At 49.7% G+C, this 25,257-nt stretch overlaps 1 protein-coding gene across 2 annotated transcripts in view; it reads right to left on the bottom strand.

Annotated features, from left to right (window-relative positions):
• The window catches only part of WASHC5 (WASH complex subunit 5), a 200,986-nt gene that overhangs the window by 129,939 nt on the left and 45,790 nt on the right, over positions 1-25,257 (bottom strand). For both annotated transcript variants that reach the window (XM_075352876.1, XM_075352877.1), the window contains exons 5-7: positions 20,713-20,813; positions 11,277-11,469; positions 9,563-9,715 (exon numbers count right to left, since the gene is read on the bottom strand). In XM_075352876.1, coding sequence (XP_075208991.1) covers positions 9,563-9,715; positions 11,277-11,469; positions 20,713-20,813 — 447 coding nt within the window. The remainder of the gene's footprint in view (positions 1-9,562; positions 9,716-11,276; positions 11,470-20,712; positions 20,814-25,257) is intronic.

Raw genomic sequence — 25,257 nt, 5'->3', positions numbered from 1 at the left:
TGACTCGGCCATTGCACAATATTCCACTTCTTTGCTTTCTCATTATATTTTGGGTCATTGTCCATCTCTACAGTGAATCTTCATCCAATCTACCTTGCTGCATTTGGTGGAATCTGAGGAGAAAGTCTCGCACTGTTTACTTCAGAATTCATCAGGCTGCTTCTGTCTTCAGTCACATCATCAATAAAAAGAGAATTTTGTTTACTTACCGTAAATTCTTTTTCTTATAGTTCCGACATGGGAGACCCAGACCATGGGTGTATAGCTACTGCCCCCGGAGGACACACAAAGTTACTACACTCAAAACGTGTAGCTCCTCCCTCCCAGTATATACACCCCCTGCTAGCCAGTCCTAGCCAGTTTAGTGCAAAAGCTGAAGGAGGACATCCACCCACAAGTAGAGATAGAGTTAAACCCGGAGTAACCGGAACCTCTGTCTACAACAACAGCCGGTGATAACACACGGAACAAGAAACCTGCCAACAGGCAACAGGGAGGGTGCTGGGTCTCCCATGTCGGAACTATAAGAAAAAGAATTTACGGTAAGTAAACAAAATTCTCTTTTTCTTTAACGTTCCTTTATGGGAGACCCAGACCATGGGACGTTCCAAAGCAGTCCATGGGTGGGAAACAGAAACACTGAGAAGTAGGCGAACCTAACTTCACAAATGGGCGACAGCCGCCTGAAGGATGCGTCTGCCTAAGCTCGCATATGCCGAAGCATGAGCATGCACTTGGTAGTGCTACGAAAAGGTATGCAAACTAAACCAAGTGGCAGTCTGACAGACCTGCTGAGCCGTAGCCGAGGCCTGAAAGCCTAAGAGGCGCCAACAGCTCTGGTCAAGTGTGCCTTGATCCCCGACGGGAAAGGCACTTGAGTACGCTGGTAAGTATCGGAAATGGCCGACCTAAACCAACGAGCCAGGGTCGGCTTAAATGCCGAGAGGCTCTTACGCTGACCAGTGGTCAGCACAAAAAAGAGGTGCACCGCCTAAGAACAGCGGTGCGAGACACATAGATCCGGAGCGCCCGCACCGGATCCAGAGTATGCAACGCCTGTTTAAAGCGATGAACAGGAGCCGGACAAAAGGAAGGCAGGGAAAATGCCCCGGTTAAGGTGGAAGCAGCAACCACCTTAGGGAGAAGTCCGGAGTCGGACGGAGAACCACCTTATCTTGATGAAAAACCAAAAAAAGGGGGGACTCCGAAGAGAGTGCAGCCAAAACAGAGACTCTCTTGAGGAGAGTTATGGCCACTAGAAAGACCACTTTCTGTGAAATACTAAACAAAGAAACCTCCCTAAGAGACTCAAAGGGGGGTTTCCAGAAGCCGTGAGGACCGAATTAAGGTCCCAGGGCTCCAAAGGCCGCCGGTAAGGCGGAATGATGTGAGATGCGCCCTGTATGAAGGAACGCACCTGAGCCCGCCGGGCGATACGCCGCTGGCACAACACTGACAGAGCCGAGACCTGTCCCTTAATGAGGGAAAGTCCTAGCTGAAAACCAGACTGTGAAAGAGACAGGAGGGTCAGCAAGGCTAAAAAGGTCAAAGGACACTTTGAAGCTCGAGTCATAGCGGAGATGACTTCAGGAAGGAGTCGCCAAGATCCAGGACTCAAGAGCTACGCCGTCAATCTGAGAATCCAGAATTCAGACGGAAAAAACGGACCCTTTTGAGAAAAGGTCTGAACGGTCCGGAAAATGCCATGGCAACCCAACGGACAGAAGGAGCCGGTCAGGGTACCAAGCCTGCCTGGGTCAGTCTGGAGAATGAGAATGACCCGACGGCCCCCTTAACTGATCTTGCGCAGGACTCTGGGCAAGAGGTAGAGACGAAGCTGGGATCAGACATGAAGCAGTGTGCCTACCGCAAAACCTGAGGATTGTGGACCACGGTTGGACAGCTGAAAAGTCTGCCTCGCAGTTTTCACATCTAGGATGTGGGCTGCGGATATGGTGGACTAGGAGTCCCTTGTCCACTGAAGAATGATAAGCCGCCAAGATTGCCAGGCGGCTGAGTGTCCCGCCCTGGAAGTTGATGTAGGAAAACGCTGTCACGTTGTCCGACTGGGCTCGAATGTGCCTAGCCGCCAACAGATGGTGAAGGCTTAGAGAGCTAGAAATACAGCTCTGATTTCCAGCACATAGAACCAGAGGGCTGATTCGGACAAAGTCCAAGCGCCCTGCGCTCCACAGTGGAGATATACTGCTCCCAAGGCGGAAAGACCAGCACCCTGGTGAGAATCACCCGGGACGGGGCCAGGAAGGAGCATCCCTGAGACAGAGTGGCCAATACCACCACTGCAACGAGCCCCTGGTTAGTGGCGAAGCCACCACTCCGAGAAGGAGGGAGGTCGCGTGTACAGCGGAAACCCTCCAGTCTCAGGGGACGCAGGAGAAACTGGGCAAGGAATCGCTTCCATTGACGCCACCGTCTGACCAGCACCTATTTGGTGTCTGATAGAACGACGTCGACCGCCAGCGGAGGGACTACTGACTAAGAGCAGCCTCACAAGCGCCGACAGAGTCTCGAATTGCGTCTTTGAAAACCTCTGATGCGAAGACAGAGTGGGCCTGGACAGAATGACAAGCCACCCAAATAGATTAGAGTGGTGAGAGTAAGCGAAGTACTCTGCTAAAAGTCTGCACTGGATGAAACCCTGAGAAGAAGGCCGTCTCGGGTAACCGATCACTGCCAATCCTTAGGGGTGCAGGATCCTATCGCAGCAGCCCCATGAGAATACTCGAAGGGCCTTGGCTAACCGCAAGGGAAGAGCCACGAATTGGACCACTCTGATGGCAAAACGTAGTCAACGCTGGTGTGAACCTGCGATTGACCCCTGTAGAAAAGCAACTCTGATGCCGCTGGCTACTAGGGAATCCCCTTGGGTTCTTGACTGATCCGGTGAAAAACCCACGGAACAAGACCGGGACTCCATGTGAAAACGCCACACCTGACCATGCTTGAAAAGCTAAAGATCCAGGTCGGAAGGCACCGCCCTCTTCGGGGACTAGAAATAGATTGAGGCAAAAATCTCAGAACCGTTCCCAGTCGGGAACCGGAACAATTACTCCGTTGGCCTGCAAGAAATGCCACGGCCTGTGAGAAGGCGGCGGCCTTGGAGCCGGGAGAAGTTGACAGAGAAAATCTGTTTGGCGGGTGGACAGATTCCATCCTGTAGCCATGGGAGATATAAACTCGCCCCCACTGAACGGAGACGTGGTAGAACCATACGTCGCCAAGTGGAGAGAGCCTGCCACCGACCAAGGAGGTGGTTGGCGTGGCCAGATAGCTCGGAGGAAGCTGACTCCGTGGTAGCATCTCCTGCGGTCTTTTGAAGACGCAGCTTCAAGCCATTTGGTTCTAAGAACTAAGGCCGAGCTAGAGGACGATCAGAAGGTGGAACGGAAACCACCGAAACCTCAACTGATTTTAGGTTTGTGGGAAAGAAGAACTCTCGTCGCCGAGAGCTTCCTAAATTACATCTAGTTGGTTCCGAAGAGACTGGTCCCACCAAAGGGAAGCCCAGCAAGGAACCGCTATAGAGGCATCTGCCTTCCATTGCCGAAGCCACACCTGCGGAAGCGAGGAAAGTCCAAAACCACCGCTGTGCGGTGTCCAGCATGGCAGACTTGGCAGAGGATGGAAAGACTGAAGTCTGGAGGTCAGGCAACCGTCTTGGGCATAGAGTCCCTGTGAGGGAATGCATCTCCTCTGAGGAGCCATCAGCCACTGACATAACGGTCCGGGCTGAGCCACCTGAGGCCACCATTGGTGGACGGGGGAAACCCAGTCCTCAGAATCACGCTTCATGGGAAGCGACTGTCAGAGCGGCCCCTGGGCTGGTCACAGGGGCCTGAAAACTGGAGTGATTAAGGAACACACATTGTGTTCACCTAGATAAGATAACTCCGGCGGATTGAGGTCCAGTACAATATTAATGTACCATGGGATCCTTATAGAGGAGCCGTCAGCCACTGATACAACTATCCGGGCTGAAAGTCTGGACACCGGAGTAGCCACGCTAGGCGAATGAGTACACTCCTTGACCACCTCTGATGGAAGGAGGAGACAGGCAGCAGAACCCCGCTGTGGGATCTGCAGGACAGGCTGCGGGCTTGGAAGGTCCAATACAAGTATAATGGACGCAATCTAATCATTCGCATCCCCGTCATCTACGGACGGATCAAAGTACGTACAGCAGCGTCCGAGCCCCTGATAGAGACATCCTCCTCGTCCAGTGAGTCAGCTCGTATCGGAGCTGCGGGACGGGGAGGACAGAGGACCCTGCGTCTCCCTGTCAGGAGGACGGGGTCTGTGAACTTTGCTGAGCAGGCAGAAAACGCCCTGAGAAGGGGGTTGCATGCTCAGCGGATGCCGGGACAGCCGACCCCTGGAAAAAAGAGATTCCCCCAGGGGTGCCGGAGCAGCTGGAGGGACCATGCATGAGCCTCCAAGCTGAGGGGCCACAGCGGTTATGAGCTCGGTACAGCCGTACGAGAGTACCAGTAGTGGATAATAAAAAACAGCCTGCAGCCTCGCTCTGTGAGACATGCTGCAGAGGTGGGGGGCTCTGTCTAGAACGTCTAGAAAACACAAGACAGGGGTTCAGCCTGGGTTTACTCCAGGCTGAGGCACCACCACCTAAGAACCATCACAGTAAGGGTCTGTGCCGGTTCAGGCAATATGAGCCTACATGCAGAACATGTAGTGTACAGCCTTGGAGCTTTGCTCCTAGTGAGACATGCTGCTGAGGAGGAGGTATCATAATAAAGAATTAACTCCTTCACAATGCACTGATAGTATATAAAAAGTGCACAACCAGAGGTTGTGACTTGTCAGGCCGCTATTGTGAGTGCCCCCCCCAGGTTCCAAACCTGGACCCCCAGTCAGATATTCACTCCCTTGCCCCCCCAAGCCAGCGCCGATCAGCGTATTAAGAACGCTGAGAAAATGGCGCTAGAGTGAGGAGGGAGGGCGGGGGTTAACCCAGGAGCGGGAACGGAGGGCTAAGAAATGTACAGGGGGAGGGAAACATCTCCTCAACAAGGAGTGTCCTCCCCTGTGCAGAGCGGCGGTTGGGCGGCGCTGCAGCGTCCCCCTGCATGACTGACATGCAGGGGAACGAGACGAAAACTAGGCCGCGGCTGAAGCCGGGGCCTAGAGTTAAACATGCGGCCGAAAATCAGGCATCATCGGCGCGGTACACAGAAAAAACAGTGGAACCGGCCGGAAACATAGTAAAAGCAGCATTATCCAAGTCAAACACTGTCCCCGTAATAAAGTGCCCCACATTGCAGAAGGAACCTCTGAATAACGTCTCTGTACTTAGCTTAGAGACGCAGGGTCCAGTCCCTGGTGGGGTGGGGGTCCAGTGCTCCTTCCAGCAGGGTCCTGCACAAGGGCTGCGGATGGATGCCGGTCTCCTGCAAAGCAGTGAGAACCGTGTTGGCTCCCACTTCAAGCCAGAGCCCCAACTGGGATGGTGAAGGAGCGCGGCATGAAGGGCTCTTGCCCTGAATCAACCTTAACAGCACTGCCGCCAGGGGAGTGTGAAGGGACATGCCGGGGGTCCAGTGGACCCGCTTTTCTTCCAAATCTTTAAAAAAAAATGAAAATCAAAAAAAAGGATGCATGTGTGTGTGTGATTCCTCCTGACACAAAGCAAGAAACTGGCTAGGACTGGCTAGCAGGGGGTGTATATACTGGGAGGGAGGAGCTACACGTTTTGAGTGTAGTAACTTTGTGTGTCCTCCGGGGGCAGTAGCTATACACCCATGGTCTGGGTCTCCCATAAAGGAACGTTAAAGAAACACTAGTGCCCCAGGCCTACTGAGAGCCCTGCATATTCGGCCATCACACTAACTCCACCATGTGTTACAGAGGACATGATGTGCTTTGGATCAGGAGCCGTTTAGGGTCTTCTTCAGACTTTCTTCTTCCCTTAATTCTGGTACAGGTTGATCTTAGGCTGCTTTCACACATCCGATTTGTGCTGAGCGGCACAATCCGACTCAAAAACCTATGCAACGGATGCGGCGAAAAAAACGGATCCGTTGCATAAGTTTTTCCATGCGGCCCGTCCAGTTTTTGACGGATGCGGCTTGATAGTGAGCATGTGCAGTACAAAAAAAAACGCATCCGGTGGCCGGATGCGTTTTTTGCCGCAGGACGACACATATGGCGTCCATAAACTTGCATTGTGAATCGCGCCGCATCGCGCCAAATCAGGCAAAATCCGGAAAAATCTGCAACATGTCAATTATTGTTGCGGATTTTCATCCGGATTTTGCCTTTAAAATTGAAGGAAAAAAAAAAAAAAAAAAAAAAAAAAAAAAAAAAAAAATCGCAAAATCCGCATCAAATTTTTGCAGGAAAACTGCGGATTTTGATGCAGAAAAATCCGCAGCTACATTCTCCCGTGGACACATAGCCTTAGTCTCATCTGTCCTCTGCTGCTTTTCCAGAACTGAGCGGCTTTTTTAGATGTTTTTTGGTAACATCTAATCCAGCCTATTAGTCAGACTGATGAATGGTTTGCACCTTGGGGTGACTCCTCTGTATTTGCACCTTGGGGTGGCCCCTCTGTATTTGCACCTTGGGGTGGCCCCTCTGTATTTGCACCTTGGGGTGACCCCTCGGTATTTGCACCTTGGGGTGGCCCCTCGGTATTTGCACCTTGGGGTGGCCCCTCGGTATTTGCACCTTGGGGTGGCCCCTCGGTATTTGCACCTTGGGGTGGCCCCTCGGTATTTGCACCTTGGGGTGACCCCTCGGTATTTGCACCTTGGGCTGACCCCTCGGTATTTGCACCTTGGGCTCACTCCTCGGTATTTGCTCTTATGAAGTCTTCTCTTTCTGGTAGACATATACTGAAAACACCGACTTCCTGGAGATTGCTCTTCACTTGGGTGGATGTTGTAAAGGTTTTTTTTCCCCACCATGGAAAGGATTCTGCGATCATCCACCACTGGGTCATGTTGGCACCACTCAGCTGACCCAATATGGGCAAGTTTTGTCCTCTGTGATGATATTTATTATAAACAGTTCGGTTTTGGCACTTTACTATACGTTCCCTTATGACTACTGCTCTTAGCTCCATCTTGTGGTGTTTGGAGGTTATGACAAGCCATTTGATTTATATTGATTGTATGTTTTCCTACTAACCGAGTGTGTTGTAACTACTGAGGTTCTGTAGGATTTACCTTGGGTCTATACTGTTCTGGTGATGTTCTCTAAACTTCCTTCTGGCTTTTTATATGTGTAAGCATAACTTTGTTAATATGGACTATTTTATCCTTTTGTATTGATTTATATCTAATAAAGAGTTTTGTATATAGTTGCACAAAAGGATTCTCTATCTTGGTTATTATTTAGGGGCTCTTTTATGCTCCCCCTGTTTCTCTTATTGAAAATTGCTTTTACTGGGAGTGGCTCAGTATATTTATTTATTTGTTAACATGGTCCACATTTATTTGTCTTTCATGTTTGAATAGATCATCCACCACTGTTGTCTTCATGGACATCTAGCCCTTTTTGAGTTCCCAGCTCTCCAGTGCCCTCTATTTCTTGCAGAATGTACCCAACTGGTGATTTGGCCGCTCCTAACATTTCTGCTATTTCTCTGATGGATTACATCTTTTTTCCAGCCTAATGATGATTGTATCTCTTTCATTGAGAGCTTCTTTGACTGTATGTTGTGGGTTCACAGCAACAGCTTCCAAATGCAAATACCACACCTGGAATCGGCTCCAGACCTTTTATCATCTTAATTGATGATGGATTAATGTGGGAATAACCCATGTAGCCCATTAAAGAGCTTTTAAGATAATTATCAAATTACTTTTGGTCCCTTCAAGAAGAGGCAGCGACATAATACATTTCTTTAATTCCTAAACCCTTAGGGATACTTTGCAAACTAGGACATCGCAAGACGATGCTGCGATGCCGAGCGCGATAGTCCCCGCCCCCGTCGCAGCAGCGATATCTTGTGATTGCTGCCGTAGCGAACATTATCGATACGGCAGCTTCATATGCACTTACCTGCCCTGCGACGTAGCTATTGCCGGCAAACCGCCTCCTTCCTAAGGGGGCGGGTCGTGCGGCGTCACAGCGACGTCACACGGCAGGAGGCCAATAGGAGCGGAGGGGCGGAGATGAACGGGACGTAAACATCCCGCCCACCTCCTTCCTTCCGCATTGCAGCCAAGACGCAGGTAAGGTGATGTTCCTCGCTCCTGCGGCTTCACACACAGCGATGTGTGCTGCCTGCTGGAACGAGGAACAACATCGCACCGTCGCTGCTGCGAAATTATGGAAATGTCGGACCCTACACCGATCATACGATAACGACGCTTTTGCGCTCGTTTATCGTATGTAAAACATCAGATTGCACTTGCACCAGTGTCATGTCAGTGTCATGGTGTCGTTGAAATCTCAGCATGCTGCGTATGGCTGCGTAGATCGCACTAGACTTGCTACTGCAAGTCTATGGGTGCGAGAAAAATATCACACAGCATTACATACGCATGGCATACGGATGTCATACAAATGGCATACGCATGTCTCATGAATGCTAGGTGAGAAAAACCTACACACTCGCACAGCACTCGCGTGACATATGGATGCTAGGTGAAGAAAATAAAAAAAATAAAATAAAAAAAAAAAAAAAATAAATCGCACACTCGCATGACATACGCAGGACAATATGCATGACACTCGTCCATGTTTAACCATCCCTGTATACACCAGCATAGATAAAGAGATCTTTAGAAAAAAGTATTTCTAAAGATCTTTTACTGTATGCTAATGAGTGAGGGAACTAGTCCCTGGTGTGTTACTTCCCTTGGCTAGTCGGCCTCATTAGCATGTTAGTACACCCCTGTGGGTGTGCTATCATGCTAATGAATACGCAACGCAACGTCAGAGGATGATCTCACTCATCTCTCCGCCATCACTGGCCACGCTGGATTTTGGCTCAGTGCGCATTATCCTGGAGTTTGGGTCATGCGCACTACTTCAGTTTGAAGCCAGGACGCGTACACCCGGCATCAGAGTGCGCATGACCCAAACTCCGGGTCAAAATTCAGCATCGGGCGACAATGGCAGCGGAGAGGTGAGTGAGAATATCATCTGACGCTGCGCATTCATTAGCATGATAGCACGCCCCTCTGGGTGTACTAACATGCTAATGGAGCCGACTAGCCAGGGGAACTAATACCCAGGGGACTAGTCCCCGCGCTCATTATCATATGATGTAAGATCTTTAGAAATACTTTTTCTAAAGATGTCTCTATCTATGCTAGTGTATACAGGGACAGTTAGGCAGAGATTAGCAATATGCACCTAGAACTGCTCGTGGTTCTGCATATTACACCTGACAGGTTTCCTATAGGCTGAGATTGATTTTGTTAATAAATTACGGCTGAAATGCCAAAACTTGTATCAATGTCCAAATATTTCTGCACCTAACTGTATGTGCCCTCTGTCTTCCATGTGCTCCTGGATCACCCATATAAAATCTCGCGACTCCTGTAAGAGTCTCACAGATCATTATACTCACCCAGTTATCAGGGAAATATTTATCCACAATCTCCCTCATCTTGGCTTGATGGGTATGTAAGGTGGAGGGGTGAAAGTACAGGATGACATACAGCATGGCAGCTTGTGTGGCAAGAGCGGTGCTCCGGTGTTCTGGTAAAGGATAAGCTGACACCTAAAAAGAAATATCACAAAAGGAGATTATAGAATAATATGCTGAAATCATGGTGAAGATACATTACATCACTTATCTTGTACTGATCTCCTGAGTTACCTCCTGTATTATACTCCAGAGCTTCACTCACTATTCTGCTGGTGGAGTCACTGTGTACATACATTACATTACTGATCTCCTGAGTTACCTCCTGTATTATACCCCAGAGCTGCACTCACTATTCTGCTGGTGCAGTCACTGTGTACATACATTACATTACTGATCCTGAGTTACCTCCTGTATTATACTCCAGAGCTGCACTCACTATTCTGCTGGTGGAGTCACTGTGTACATACATTACATTAATGATCCTGAGTTACCTCCTGTATTATACTCCAGAGCTGCACTCACTATTCTGCTGGTGCAGTCACTGTGTACATACATTACATTACTGATCCTGAGTTACCTCCTGTATTATACTCCAGAGCTGCACTCACTATTCTGCTGGTGCAGTCACTGTGTACATACATTACATTACTGATCCTGAGTTACCTCCTGTATTATACTCCAGAGCTTCACTCACTATTCTGCTGGTGGAGTCACTGTGTACATACATTACATTACTGATCTCCTGAGTTACCTCCTGTATTATACTCCAGAGCTGCACTCACTATTCTGCTGGTGCAGTCACTGTGTACATATATTACATTACTGATCCTGTACTGGTCCTGAGTTACCTCCTGTATTATACTCCAGAGCTGCACTCACTATTCTGCTGGTGCAGTTACTGTGTACATACATTACATTACTGATCTCCTGAGTTACCTCCTGTATTATACTCCAGAGCTTCACTCACTATTCTGCTGGTGCAGTCACTGTGTATGTACATTACATTACTGATCCTGAGTTACCTCCTGTATTATATTCCAGAGCTGCACTCACTATTCTGCTGGTGGAGTTACTGTGTACATACATTACATTACTGATCCTGAGTTACCTCCTGTATTATACTCCAGAGCTGCACTCACTATTCTGCTGGTGCAGTCACTGTGTACATACATTACATTACTGATCCTGAGTTACCTCCTGTATTATACTCCAGAGCTGCACTCACTATTCTGCTGGTGCAGTTACTGTGTACATACATTACATTACTGATCCTGAGTTACCTCCTGTATTATACTCCAGAGCTGCACTCACTATTCTGCTGGTGCAGTCACTGTGTACATACATTACATTACTGATCCTGAGTTACCTCCTGTATTCTACTCCAGAGCTGCACTCACTATTCTGCTGGTGCAGTTACTGTGTACATACATTACATTACTGATCCTGAGTTACCTCCTGTATTATACTCCAGAGCTGCACTCACTATTCTGCTGGTGCAGTTACTGTGTACATACATTACATTACTGATCCTGAGTTACCTCCTGTATTATACTCCAGAGCTGCACTCACAATTCGACACGATTCCAAGCTGAAATCTTCCTTATTAATTGCTACATAAACTCAGCTTGTTTTGGGGATTTCTATTCTGCTTTATGACGGGGAAATGCTTTTTATTTAAAGATTTTCCTCTCACCTGGTTATATATATCATCAGATCTGAGTCTGCCGATCACCATACTGATGTAGGTCTCACTGATAGGCACTCGGCTGAAATAACTCTCTGGGTAGTTTGGAGGCCGCTTGGACCCCGGTTGGCTGGAATACCCCGTACTGCGCAGTAGTTTGCAGATATCGTCCATATTGGAATCAGCTGAGGACCTGGCGGCACTGAGTAATCAAGAGCAGATTGTGAAATAACATTCATTGGCTGGAAAAACGAAGAAAAGAAGCAATATAGATACATACATATATTATCATCATTCTTATTATATTTTACTTATCAACTATTCCTTAAGTACCCATAGACTTAAAATATCGGGGTGCTCCACTTTTTACTCTGCCATGATGTTTCAGAATATTAACTGAGAGTCAGCAGCTGCAGGAGCGTGAAGCCGACAGACAGAAAAAGCCAAACTTCCCATACAGAAGGCAGAGATGGTTTTTACGGTCACTGCCTTCCTGAATATAAACAGTGCTGCATAAACAGTACAGGAAGCCGTTCATCCTTTGACCCAAAGATCATGTGACTCTCATATGCCAGGAGGTAGCAGCTGTTACCAATTTTTAACAGACACAAATCAGCTCTGTTGTGCAACTAGGAGACAGAATCTGCCCTGTAACTGGGGCTAATAAACCAATCTTAGTTACAGGGGAAATCAGATATAAAAATGAAATAAGTGAAACCTTGAAATGCCCCAAAAGGTTATTTTTATGAAATGTGTGAAATAGATTAATTAAGAAAGGAATATATTAAAAACAAAGGAGCTAAAAGGCACTGCCAGTTTAAATCATTATTACCAGACCCACCCTTCATACTATCATCTCCTCATACTATTTGTGTACGGTCATTCCCTTTGTACAGCTTTCCATGAACTTGAAGGGGGATTTGGGGGCTTAGAGGGAATTTTTTCCATGTTATCAACTCCTGTTAGCAGAAACCATTTTTTATGGCCATCCCGCCACCTATATAGCCTCTACCAACCCCAGAGGCGACACCGTAACTTATCTCCATGTAAAACCCCCCTTTTACCTTTAACAGCTAGTCACAGTGATTACCCCCCGCCCCCGTTCAGCCTGAACTAACACTGGAGGGGGAACAAAATCCTTTCTCCATGTTTTTTCTCCCCCTTATGCTATGTGCGCACTAGAAAATGGAATTTTCTTAAGAAAATTCCGGACTCTCTGAAAGATGACCGCACCTGCGGTAAAAAAACGCAGCCCACCGCACCCGAAAACCGCAAGCGGTTTTTCCACGGGTTGTTCCCTGCAGTTTTTAATCATTATCTATGGCAAAAACTGCAGGTACCTGCGGAAAAGAAGTGACAGGCAATTCTTTTTGCTGCAGAAAACATGCAGCAGAACCTGTTGGTCAAAAAACCACAGTGTGCGCAGTTTTTTTTTTTTTTACCATAGGTTTTGCTGGGGAAGGACTGCAGCAGGGTTCTAAACATTTTCTGCAGCAAAACATGCGGCAAAAGCGCGGTAAAAAAAACTGCAGCGTGCGCACAGGGCCTTACTGTTATCACTTCCCTTGTACAGCCTCCTCTAATCATAGGGAAAAATACAGGAACTTTTCTCCATGTCATCACCCACTTTTACCAGTGAGAACCTTTCTCCATGTCATCACCCACTTTTACCAGTGAGAACTTTTCTCCATGTCATCACCCACTTTTACCAGTGAGAACTTTTCTCCATGTCACCACCCACTTTTACCAGTGAGAACTTTTCTCCATGTCACCACCCACTTTTATTAGTGAGAACCTTTCTCCATGTCACCACCCACTTTTACCAGTGAGAACCTTTCTCCATGTCACCACCCACTTTTACCAGTGAGAACCTTTCTCCATGTCACCACCCACTTTTACCAGTGAGAACCTTTCTCCATGTCACCACCCACTTTTACCAGTGAGAACCTTTCTCCATGTCACCACCCACTTTTACCAGTGAGGACTTTTTTCCATGTCATCACCCACTTTTACCAGTGAGAACCTTTCTCCATGTCACCACCCACTTTTACCAGTGAGAACCTTTCTCCATGTCACCACACACTTTTACCAGTGAGAACCTTTCTCCATGTCACCACACACTTTTACCAGTGAGGACTTTTTTCCATGTCATCACCCACTTTTACCAGTGAGAACCTTTCTCCATGTCATCACCCACTTTTACCAGTGAGAACCTTTCTCCATGTCACCACCCACTTTTACCAGTGAGAACCTTTCTCCATGTCACCACCCACTTTTACCAGTGAGAACCTTTCTCCATGTCACCACACACTTTTACCAGTGAGGACTTTTTTTCATGTCATCACCCACTTTTACCAGTGAGAACTTTTCTCCATGTCACCACCCACTTTTACCAGTGAGAACCTTTCTCCATGTCACCACACACTTTTACCAGTGAGGACTTTTTTCCATGTCATCACCCACTTTTACCAGTGAGAACTTTTCTCCATGTCATCGCCCACTTTTACCAGTGAAAACCTTTTTCCATGTCATCACCCACTTTTACCAGTAAGAACCTTTCTCCATTTCATTACCCACTTTTACCAGTGAGAACCTTTCTCCATGTCCTCACCCACTTTTACCAGTGAGAACTTTTCTCCATGTCATCACTTACTTTTACCAGTGAGAACTTTTCTCCATGTCATCACTTACTTTTACCAGTGAGAACTTGTAACCTTTATATATGTTTCCCTGTACAGCTTCAACAAACTGCATGGGGAAAATCAGGAACTTTACTTCATGTCATCACCCACTTTACCAGTGAGAGCTTGTAACCTTTACCACTTTCCCTGTACAGCTTCAACCTCAAGGGGAAAACCAGGAGCTTTTCTCCATGCTATCACCCTCTTTTTACCAATGACCGCCTGTTATTGTCACCTCTCTCTTTTACAGCCTCCAGTGACCACACAGAGATATGGTAACTTTTCTTCATGTTATCTCTCAGCCAGGAAGTGCCCTCTAATTATCAGGCTAATGTCTATTTATAAGATTTAGGAAAGTGCCCGTGAGTACAGGAGAATAATATTAACTTTTTGGTAAAAGAAGGGAATTTTGTTACTTACCGTAAATTCCTTTTCTTCTAGCTCTTATTGGGAGACCCAGACGATTGGGGTATAGCTACTGCCCTCTGGAGGCCACACAAAGCACTACACTAAAAGTGCAAGGCCCCTCCCCCTCTGGCTATACCCCCCCCGTGGTATCACGGGTTCTCCAGTTTTAGTGCCAAAGCAAGAAGGAGGAAGCCAATAACTGGTTTAAACAAATTAACTCCGAATAACATCGGAGAACTGAAAAACCGTTCAACATGAACAACATGTGTACCCGCAAACAACAAAAAAACATCCCGAAGGACAACAGGGCGGGTGCTGGGTCTCCCAATAAGAGCTAGAAGAAAAGGAATTTACGGTAAGTAACAAAATTCCCTTCTTCTTCAGCGCTCTATTGGGAGACCCAGACGATTGGGACGTCCAAAAGCTGTCCCTGGGTGGGTAAAGAAATACCTCATGTTAGAGCTGCAAAACAGCCCTCCCCTACGGGGGTGTCACTGCCGCCTGCAGGACTCTTCTACCTAAGCTGGCATCCGCCGAAGCATAGGTATGCACCTGATAATGCTTGGTGAACGTGTGCAGACTGGACCAGGTAGCTGCCTGGCACACCTGTTGAGCCGAAGCCTGGTGACGTAATGCCCAGGACGCACCCACGGCTCTGGTTGAGTGGGCTTTTAGCCCTGAAGGAACCGGAAGCCCCGCAGAACGGTAGGCCTCTAGAATTGGTTCTTTGATCCATCGAGCCAGGGTGGCTTTAGAAGCCTGCAACCCCTTGCGCGGACCAGCGACAAGGACAAAAAGTGCATCGGCACGGCGCATGGGCGCCGTGCGGGAAATGTAGATTCTGAGTGCTCTCACCAGATCTAGCAAACGTAAGTCCTTTTCATACCGGTGAACCGGATGAGGACAAAAAGAAGGCAAGGATATATCCTGATTAAGATGAAAAGAGGATACGACCTTAGGGAGAAACTCCGGAATAGGGCGCAGCACTACCTTGTCCTGGTGGAACACCAGGAAGGGAGCCTTGGATGACAGAGCTGCCAGCTCAGACACTCGCCGAAGCGATGTGATCGCAACAAGAAACGCCACTTTCTGTGACAGCCGAGAAAAGGAAACTTCCTTCAGAGGCTCGAAGGGCGGCTTCTGGAGAGTAACTAGTACCCTGTTCAGATCCCATGGATCTAACGGCCGCTTGTACGGGGGCACAATATGACAGACCCCCTGCAGGAACGTGCGCACCTTAGAAAGACGTGCTAGACGCTTCTGAAAAAACACGGATAGTGCCGAAACTTGCCCTTTAAGGGAGCTGAGCGACAAGCCCTTTTCTAACCCCGATTGCAGGAAGGAAAGAAACTTGGGCAATGCAAATGGCCAGGGAGACACTCCCTGAGCAGAGCACCAGGATAAGAAAATCTTCCACGTTCTGTGGTAGATCTTAGCCGAATTCGACTTTCTAGCTTGTCTCATTGTGGCAACGACTCCTTGAGATAATCCTGCGGATGCTAGGATCCAGGACTCAATGGCCACACAGTCAGGTTCAGGGCCGCAGAATTCTGATGGAAAAACGGCCCTTGGGACAGTAAGTCTGGTCGGTCTGGCAGTGACCACGGTCGACCGATCGTGAGATGCCACAGATCCGGATACCACGACCTCCTCGGCCAGTCTGGAGCGACGAGTATGATGCGGCTGCACTCGGATCTGATCTTGCGTAGCACTCTGGGCAAGAGCGCCAGAGGCGGAAACACGTATGGGAGCTGAAACTGCGACCAATCTTGAACCAAGGCGTCTGCCGCCAGAGCTCTTTGATCGCGCGACCTCGCCATGAATGCCGGGACCTTGTTGTTGTGCCGGGATGCCATTAGGTCGACGTCCGGCACTCCCCAGCGGCGACAGATTTCCTGAAACACGTCCGGGTGAAGGGACCATTCCCCTGCGTCCATGCCCTGGCGACTGAGGAAGTCTGCTTCCCAGTTTTCTACGCCTGGGATGTGAACCGCGGATATGGTGGATGCTCTGTCCTCCACCCACATTAGAATGCGCCGGACTTCTTGGAAGGCTTGCCGACTGCGCGTCCCTCCTTGGTGGTTGATGTATGCCACCGCTGTGGAGTTGTCCGATTGGATTCGGGTCTGCTTTCCTTCCAGCCACTGTTGGAAGGCCAGTAGAGCAAGATACACTGCCCTGATCTCCAGAACATTGATCTGAAGGGTGGACTCCTGCGGAGTCCACGTCCCCTGAGCCCTGTGGTGGAGAAATACTGCTCCCCACCCTGACAGACTCGCATCTGTCGTGACTACTGCCCAGGATGGGGGCAGGAAGGATCTTCCCTGAGACAATGAGGTGGGAAGGAGCCACCATTGTAGAGAGTCCTTGGCCGTCTGGGAAAGCGAGACTTTCCTGTCCAGGGACGTTGACTTCCCGTCCCATTGGCGGAGAATGTCCCATTGAAGTGGGCGCAGATGAAACTGCGCAAAGGGAACTGCTTCCATGGCTGCCACCATCTTCCCTAGGAAATGCATGAGGCGCCGCAAGGGATGCAACTGGCCCTGCAGGAGAGATTGCACCCCTGTCTGTAGTGACCGCTGCTTGTTCAGCGGAAGCTTCACTATCGCTGCTAGAGTATGAAACTCCATGCCAAGATACGTTAGTGATTGAGTCGGTGATAGGATCGACTTTGGAAAGTTGATGATCCATCCGAAAGACTGTAGGGTCTCCAGTGTAGCATTCAGGCTGTGCTGACATGCCTCTTGAGAGGGAGCTTTGACCAATAAATCGTCTAGGTAAGGGATCACCGAGTGTCCCTGAGAGTGCAAGACTGCTACCACCGCCGCCATGACCTTGGTGAAGACCCGTGGGGCTGTCGCCAGACCAAATGGCAGAGCTACGAACTGAAAATGGTCGTCTCCTATCACAAAACGTAGAAAACGTTGATGTTCTGTAGCAATTGGCACGTGGAGATAAGCATCTTTGATGTCTATTGAGGCAAGGAAGTCTCCTCTGGACATTGAGGCAATGACAGAACGCAGGGTTTCCATCCGGAACTTCCTGGCGTGCACATGTTTGTTGAGCCGTTTTAGGTCCAGAACAGGACGGAACGAGCCGTCCTTTTTTGGAACCACAAAGAGATTGGAGTAAAACCCTTGCCCTTGTTCCTGAGGAGGGACTGGGATCACCACTCCTTCCGCTCTTAGGGAGTCCACCGCCTGCAGCAGAGCATCTGCTCGGTCTGGATGTGGGGAGGTTCTGAAGAACCGAGCTGGAGGACGAGAATTGAACTCGATTCTGTACCCGCGAGACAAAATGTCCGTCACCCACCGGTCTTTGACCTGTGACATCCAAATGCCGGAAAAGCGGGAGAGCCTGCCCCCGACCGGCGATGCGGAGGGAGGGGGCTGGAAGTCATGAGGTAGCCGCTTTGGAAGCGGTACCTCCATTTGCTTTCTTGGGGCGCGTGTGAGCCCGCCACGAATCTGAGTTTCTTTGCGTCCTCTGAGTCCCTTTGGACGAGGTAAATGGTGTCTTGCCCGAACCTCGAAAGGACTGAAACCTCTGCTGCCACTTTTTCTGCTGAGGTTTGGTTGTTCTGGGTTGTGGTAAAGAGGAGTCTTTACCCTTGGACTGCTTAATGATATCAGCCAATGGCTCGCCAAACAGTCTATCTCTAGATAAAGGCAAACTGGTTAAACATTTTTTGGAACCAGCATCTGCTTTCCAGTCCTTTAACCACAAGGCTCTGCGCAAAACTACCGAATTGGCGGACGCCATTGAGGTGCGACTGGTAGATTCTAGGACCGCATTGATAGCGTAAGACGCAAACGCCGACATCTGCGTGGTAAGGTGCGCCACTTGCGGCACTGCTGGATGTATGATAGCCTCCACTTTTGCTAAGCCAGCTGAAATAGCCTGGAGTGCCCATACGGCTGCGAATGCCGGAGCAAACGACGCGCCGATAGCTTCATAGACAGATTTTAACCAAAGGTCCATCTGTCTGTCATTGGCATCTTTAAGTGAAGCGCCATCCTCCACTGCAACTATGGACCTAGCTGCGAGTTTGGAAATCGGGGGGTCTACCTTTGGACACTGTGTCCAGCGCTTGACCACCTCAGGGGGGAAAGGGAAACGCGTATCTTTAGATCGTTTAGAGAAACGCCTTTCTGGGTGAGCGTCGTGCTTCTGGATTGATTCTCTGAAGTCAGCGTGATCCAACAAAGCACTCAATTTACGCTTGGGATAAAGGAAACGAAACTTCTCCTGCTCCGCAGCCGCCTCTTCTGCTGAAGGGGCTGGGGGAGAAATATCCAACAGCCTATTGATGGCTGAGATAAGGTCGTTTACCATGGCATCCCCAATCAGGGGTATCCAGGTTGAGAGGGGTTCCAGGAATGGATTCCTGATCACTCTCATCAGACACATCACAGGGAGACTGATTGCGCTGAGACCCTGAGCAGTGTGATGACGTCGAGGGTCTTTCCCAGCGAGCTCGCTTAGGGTGGCTGGGGCTATCATCTGAGTCATAATCCTCGGCCTGTGACGCCGGGGACCCCCCTGTGGGCTGGATTAATTCCAAGTGAGGGGGACCTGAGGACAGAGGCCTCGCCGTGCCCAAAGACTGAGCCCCATGCATAGATTGCAAGGTTTCAAGGATTTTTGCCATAGTCACAGACATATTATCAGCAAAAACTGCAAAGTCTGTCCCTGTCACCGGGGCAGAACTTACAAGCGTCTCAGCCTGGGTCACTACCTCTCCTGACTCCGGCTGGCGAAGCAGCACCGGGTCGGAGCATTGCACACAATGGGGGTCATCGGAGCCTGCTGGTAGATTAGCCCCACATGCAGCACACGCAGTATACACAGCCCTAGCCTTGGCAGCCTTGCGTTTTGAGGATGGCATGTTGTTGCTTCCACAGAGGGATCTGGGATATGCAGCCAGAAGCGACCTCACAGTGCAAGAAATACAATCTCTCTATATCCTACACAGTACACCGATACACCGTGAGGCACTAGAGGGACCAGCACAGAAAAATCGCTTACCGCCCGCTTAAAAAGCGGGTGTGTGGTCGCCAGATAGCCCCTAGTCCAGGTCTCCCAGAGCCTTGCGTCCTTCCTCCAGCCAGACATGCATGTAATGGCTGCCGGCGTCCTGAGAGAGAAGGGGGGCGGGCCCTGGGCGTTCCTGGCTAAGAGCGGGAAGCCTGCTTCCCTCTGTGCCTAGTGTGAGGGCTGGAGCATGTAAATCAGGCTCCAGCCCTCGTCGCTGCTAGCGAACAGCGTCTCTCCCCTACCCTGAATGACAGGGTGGGGGCGGGAACGAATCGGAGCTGCCGGCGTCCTAGGCCCAAAAAGCCGGGGACTCAATTTATAACCGCCGCCGCCGTAAAAGCGCGGACGGCGGATCCCCGGCGCACCACAAGTCACAGCAGCGCCGCCCGGTCCAGAGGGGGTCGGCGCTGCGTTCCCATACACAAAAAATCCCCCAGTAATCTGTAGGGACACTAACTCCAACGTTGCGGTCCCCGGCGCACTACAACACCCAGCCAGCCCGGAGTGTGTCTGTGCCTGCCGGGGACACAGAGTACCTGTATGATGCAGGGCCTGTCCCTGATCGTACTCCTGCTCCGTCTCCATCAGGTTCTAATGGGTCTGTGGATGGAGCCCGGCGTCAGAGCTGAGAGGCCGGCAGGATCCCACTTCCACAGAGCCCTACCAGGGGATGTGGAAGGAAAACAGCATGTCAGGCTCCAGCCCTGTACCAGCAATAGGTACCTCAACCTTACAACACCATCCAGGGGTGAGAAGGGAGCATGCTGGGGACACTATATGTGTCCTCTTTTCTTCCATCCGAAATAGTCAGCAGCTACTGCTGACTAAAATCTGTGGAGCTATGCATGGAATGTCTGACCTCCTTCGCACACAAAGCTAAAACTGGAGAACCCGTGATACCACGGGGGGGGGTATAGCCAGAGGGGGAGGGGCCTTGCACTTTTAGTGTAGTGCTTTGTGTGGCCTCCAGAGGGCAGTAGCTATACCCCAATCGTCTGGGTCTCCCAATAGAGCGCTGAAGAAATTAGGGTTTTTCTGCACTTGTACTGGCCACAAAAGGCTAAAGTAGAAAATCAATTTCTATTGAATTCTCCATGAGAATGATGGCTCTCATGTCACACACCATGCCACCTATGACCGAAATGGTTAGGAGTCAGGACGTTTCTTCTTCTGATGGTACCTCTTAATTTTTAGTGACTTCCCGTTGAACACAGACTTTTATTGTAGGACTTCAATTTGTACTAAGACGACTTATAAATATGTTGCAGGCCGGAGGAGAAGTATAAAGGTGGGTAAGAAGAGCTGTACACGGGACGTACCTGTATCTGTAGTAGGAGACCAGCATCCTCTCCCGCACTTCTCCCTCAATCTTCTGATCGATCACCAGCAGCATCACCCCGTACAGGTACAAAGCCTCGCACTGCAGGGAGAGGGGTATATTTTATAAGGTCTTGTCTTAATAAAGGTCACTTTTTAGTAAGAAGTCATTTATTAAGCCCTTTTGATAGATAAAATAACTAACACCTTGCTGCAATTGTCAGAATAAAGAGAATTTTGTTTACTTACCGTAAATTCTTTTTCTTATAGTTCCGTATTGGGAGACCCAGACCTTGGGTATTTAGCTTCTGCCTCCGGAGGACACACAAAGTACTACACTAAAAAGTGTAGCTCCTCCCTCTGAGCATATACACCCCCTGGATAACCACATCTAGCCAGTTTAGTGCAAAAGCTGAAGGAGAATAGCCACCCACAAGTAGAGATAGAGCAAAAAAACGGAACAACCGGAGCCTCTGTCTACAACAACAGCCGGTGATAACACGCGGAACAAGAAACTGCCAACAGGCAACAGGGAGGGTGCTGGGTCTCCCATTACGGAACTTTAAGAAAAAGAATTTACGGTAAGTAAACAAAATTCTCTTTTTCTTCATCGTTCCTATGGGAGACCCAGACCATGGGACATCTCAAAGCAGTCCATGGGTGGGAAATAAACAGAAAACTGAGAAGTAGGCGAAACCTAACTTCACAAATGGGCGACAGCCGCCTGAAGGATGCGTCTGCCCAAGCTCGCATCTGCCGAAGCATGAGCATGCACTTGGTAGTGCTTCGAAAAGGTGTGCAGACTAGACCAAGTGGCAGCCTGACAGACCTGCTGAGCCGTAGCCTGGTGCCTGAAAGCCCAAGAGGCACCGACAGCTCTGGTCGAGTGTGCCTTGATCCCCGGCGGGGGAGGCACTTGAGTACACTGGTAGGTATCGGAAATGGCCGACCTAATCCAACGAGCCAGGGTCGGTTTAGAAGCAGAGAGGCCCTTATGCCGACCTGTGGTCAGCACAAAGAAGAAGGGAATTTTGTTTACTTACCGTAAATTCCTTTTCTTCTAGCTCCAATTGGGAGACCCAGACAATTGGGTGTATAGCTATTGCCTCTGGAGGCCACACAAAGTATTACACTTAAAAGTGTAAGGCCCCTCCCCTTCTGGCTATACACCCCCAGTGGGATCACTGGCTCACCAGTTTTAGTGCCAAAGCAAGAAGGAGGAAAGCCAATAACTGGTTTAAAGACCAATTCAATCCGAGGAAACATCGGAGAACTGAACCATACTACATGAACAACATGTGTACCCGAAAAAACAGAAAAAACCCCGAGAAAACAGGGCGGGTGCTGGGTCTCCCAATTGGAGCTAGAAGAAAAGGAATTTACGGTAAGTAAACAAAATTCCCTTCTTCTTTTTCGCTCCTAATTGGGAGACCCAGACAATTGGGACGTCCAAAAGCAGTCCCTGGGTGGGTAAAAGAATACCTCGTGATAGGGCCGTTAAACAGCCCTTCCCTACAGGTGGGCAATCGCCGCCTGAAGGACTTATCTACGTAGGCTGGCGTCTGGCAACGCGTAGGTATGCAGCTGAAAATGCTTGGTAAAAGTATGCAGACTCAATCAGGTAGATGCCTGACACCCCTGCTGAGCCGTAGCCTGGTGCTGTAATGCCTAGGATGTACCCACGGCTCTGGTAGAATGGGCCTTCAGCCTTGAGAGAACCAGAAGCCCAGAAGAACTGTAGGTTTCAAGAATTGGTTTCTCGATCCCCCGAACCAGGGTGGATTCAGAAGCTTGCGACTGTTTACGCCGACCAGCGACAAGGACAAAGAGTGCATCCGGGTGGCGCAGGAGCGCCATGCGGGAAGTAGAACCTGAGTGCTCTCACCAGAACCAACAGATGCAAATCCTTCTGAAATTGATGGACTGGACGAGGGCACAAAGAAGGTGAGGTGATATCCTGATTGATATGAAAGAGGGATACCACCGTAGGGAGAAATTCCGGAATCGGACGCAGAACTACCCTGTCCTGGTGAAGGACCAGGAAGGGAGCTTTGTATGAGAGCGTTGCTAGCTCGGAAACTCTCCCAAGAGACGAGACCGTTACTAGAAGGCCACTTCCCGAGAAAGCGGGAAGGGAGACCTCTTTCAAAGGCTCGAAAGGCGGCGTCTGGAGAGCAATTAGAACCTTGTTCAGATCCCAGGGCTCTGACGGCCGCCTGTACGGAGTGCTGAGAAGACAAACTCCCCGTAGGAACGTGCGTACCTGAGGAAGTCGTTTCTGAAAAAAATACAGATAGCGCTGAGACTTGTCCCTGAAGGGAACTGAGCGACAACCCTTTTTCCAACCTAGATTGCAGGAAAGAAGGAAACATGGACGATGCAACCGGCCAGGGAGAAACACCCTGCGCCGAGCACTGAGATAAGAATATCTTCCACGTCCTGTGGTCAATCTTGGCGGACGTTGGTATGCTAGCCTGTCTCATGGTGGCAACCACGTCCTGAGGTAACCCTGACGACACTAGGTTCCAGGACTCAATGCCACACCATCAGGTTGAGGGCCTTAGAATTCAAATGGAAGAATGGCCCTTGAGACAGCCAGTCTGATTGGTCTGGTAGTGCCCCCGGTTAGCCTACCGTGAGGCACCACAGAACCGGGAACCACAACACCCTCGGCTATCTGTAGCGACGAGGATGGCGCGGCCGCAGTCGGTCCTGATGTAACGCAGCACTCTGGGCAACAATGCTAGAGGTGGCACATAAGGTAGCTGGAACTGCGACCAATGCTGAACTAAGGCGTCTGCCGCCAGAGCTCGATGATTGTGAAACCGTGCCATGAAGCTGGCACATTGTTGTTGTGCCGTGACGCCATTAGATCGATGTCCGGCCTCTGTCAGCGGCGCCAGATCTCCCGAAACCCGTCCGGGTGAAGAGACCATACTCTTTCGGCCACACCCCGGCGGCTTAGGAAGTCAGCTTCCTAGTTTTTCACGCCTGGGATGTGAACTGTGGATATGGTGGATACCGTGTCTTCCACCCATATCAGAACCTGCCGGACTTCCTGGAAGGCTTGTCGGTTGCGCGTTCTTCCTTGGTGGTTGATGTATGCCACCGCTGTGGAGTTGTCCGACAGAAGTCGGATTTGCTTGCTTTCCAGCTGCTGTTGGAAGGTTTGTAGGGCAAGATACACTGCTCTGTGTTCAAGAACATTGATCTGAAGGGTGGACTGTTGTTGAGTCCACGTACCCTTAGCGCTGTGGTGGAGAAAAAACTGTTCCCCACCCTGATCGACTCGTGTCGTAACTATCGCCCAGATGGGGATAGGAAGGACCTTCCTTTTGACCATGAGGTGGGAAGAAGCCACCACCGTAGAGATTCCTTGGCCGCCTGAGAAAGAAAGCCGACTCTGTTAAGGGAGGTCGACTTCCCGTACCATTGGCGGAGAATGTCACATTGTAGCGGACGCAGATGAAACTGCGCGAAAAGAACTGCCTCTAGTGCTACCATCTTACGTAGGAAGTGCATGAGGCGTCTCAATGTGTGAGACTGGTTCTTAAAGAAGAGATTGCAACCCGTAGTGAATGCTGTTTGTCTAGCGGAAGCTTTACTATCGCTGAGAGAGTATGAAACTCCATGTCTAGATATGTTAGCGATAGGGTCGGGGTCGGATCTGACTTTAAGAAGTTGATGATCCACCCAAAACTCTAGAGAGTCTCCAGCGCAACGTTCGGGCAGTGTCGGCATGTTTCCTAAGAGAGTGCCTTGACAAGTAGATCGTCTAAATATGGGATCACAGAATGACCCTGAGAGTGCAGGACTGTGACTACTGCTGCCCTGACCTTGGCGAAGACCAGTGGGACTGTCGCTAACCGGAAGGTAGGGCTACGAACAGAAGGCGTTCGTCTCCTATAACGAAGCGTAGAAACGCCAGTGCTCTGGATCAAACGGCACGTGTGGATAAGCATCCTTGATGCCTCATGATGCTAGGAAATCTCCTTAGGACACTGAGGCGATGACATGGCGGAGGGATTCCATCCGGAACAGCCTGGTGTCCACGAGCTTGCTGAGCAGTTTTAGATCTATAACGGGACGGAACGGCCCGTTGTTATAGGCACCGCAAATAATTTGGGGTAAAAACCGTGACCTTGTTCCTGAAGAGGAACCGGGGTCATCACTCTTTCTGCCTATAGAGTTCACCCTGTTTGCAGAAGAGCAGCGGCTCGGCCGGGAGGTGGAGAAGTTCTGAAGAATCGAGTTGGAGGACGAGAAGTGAGCTCTATCCTGTACCCGTGAGACAGAATGTCTCACACCCAACGGTCATTGACCTATGGCAGCTAAATATCGCCAAGGCGGGAGAGCCTGCTACCGACCGAGGATGCGGAGAGAGGAGGCCGCAAGTCATGAGGAAGCCGCCTTGGAAGCGGGTTTTCAGACTGTCTCTTTTTTGGGCGTGACTGAGCCCTCCAAGAATCTGAGCTCCTCTGATCCTTTTGAGTCCACATTGGACGAGGAAAAATGGGACCTGGCCGAGCCTCGAAAAGACCGAAACC

This window comes from Anomaloglossus baeobatrachus, chromosome 6, assembly GCF_048569485.1.
Source record: "Anomaloglossus baeobatrachus isolate aAnoBae1 chromosome 6, aAnoBae1.hap1, whole genome shotgun sequence".
In the NCBI taxonomy this organism is placed as follows: Eukaryota; Metazoa; Chordata; class Amphibia; order Anura; family Aromobatidae; genus Anomaloglossus; species Anomaloglossus baeobatrachus.
This window is presented reverse-complemented; position numbering and strand designations above follow the sequence as displayed.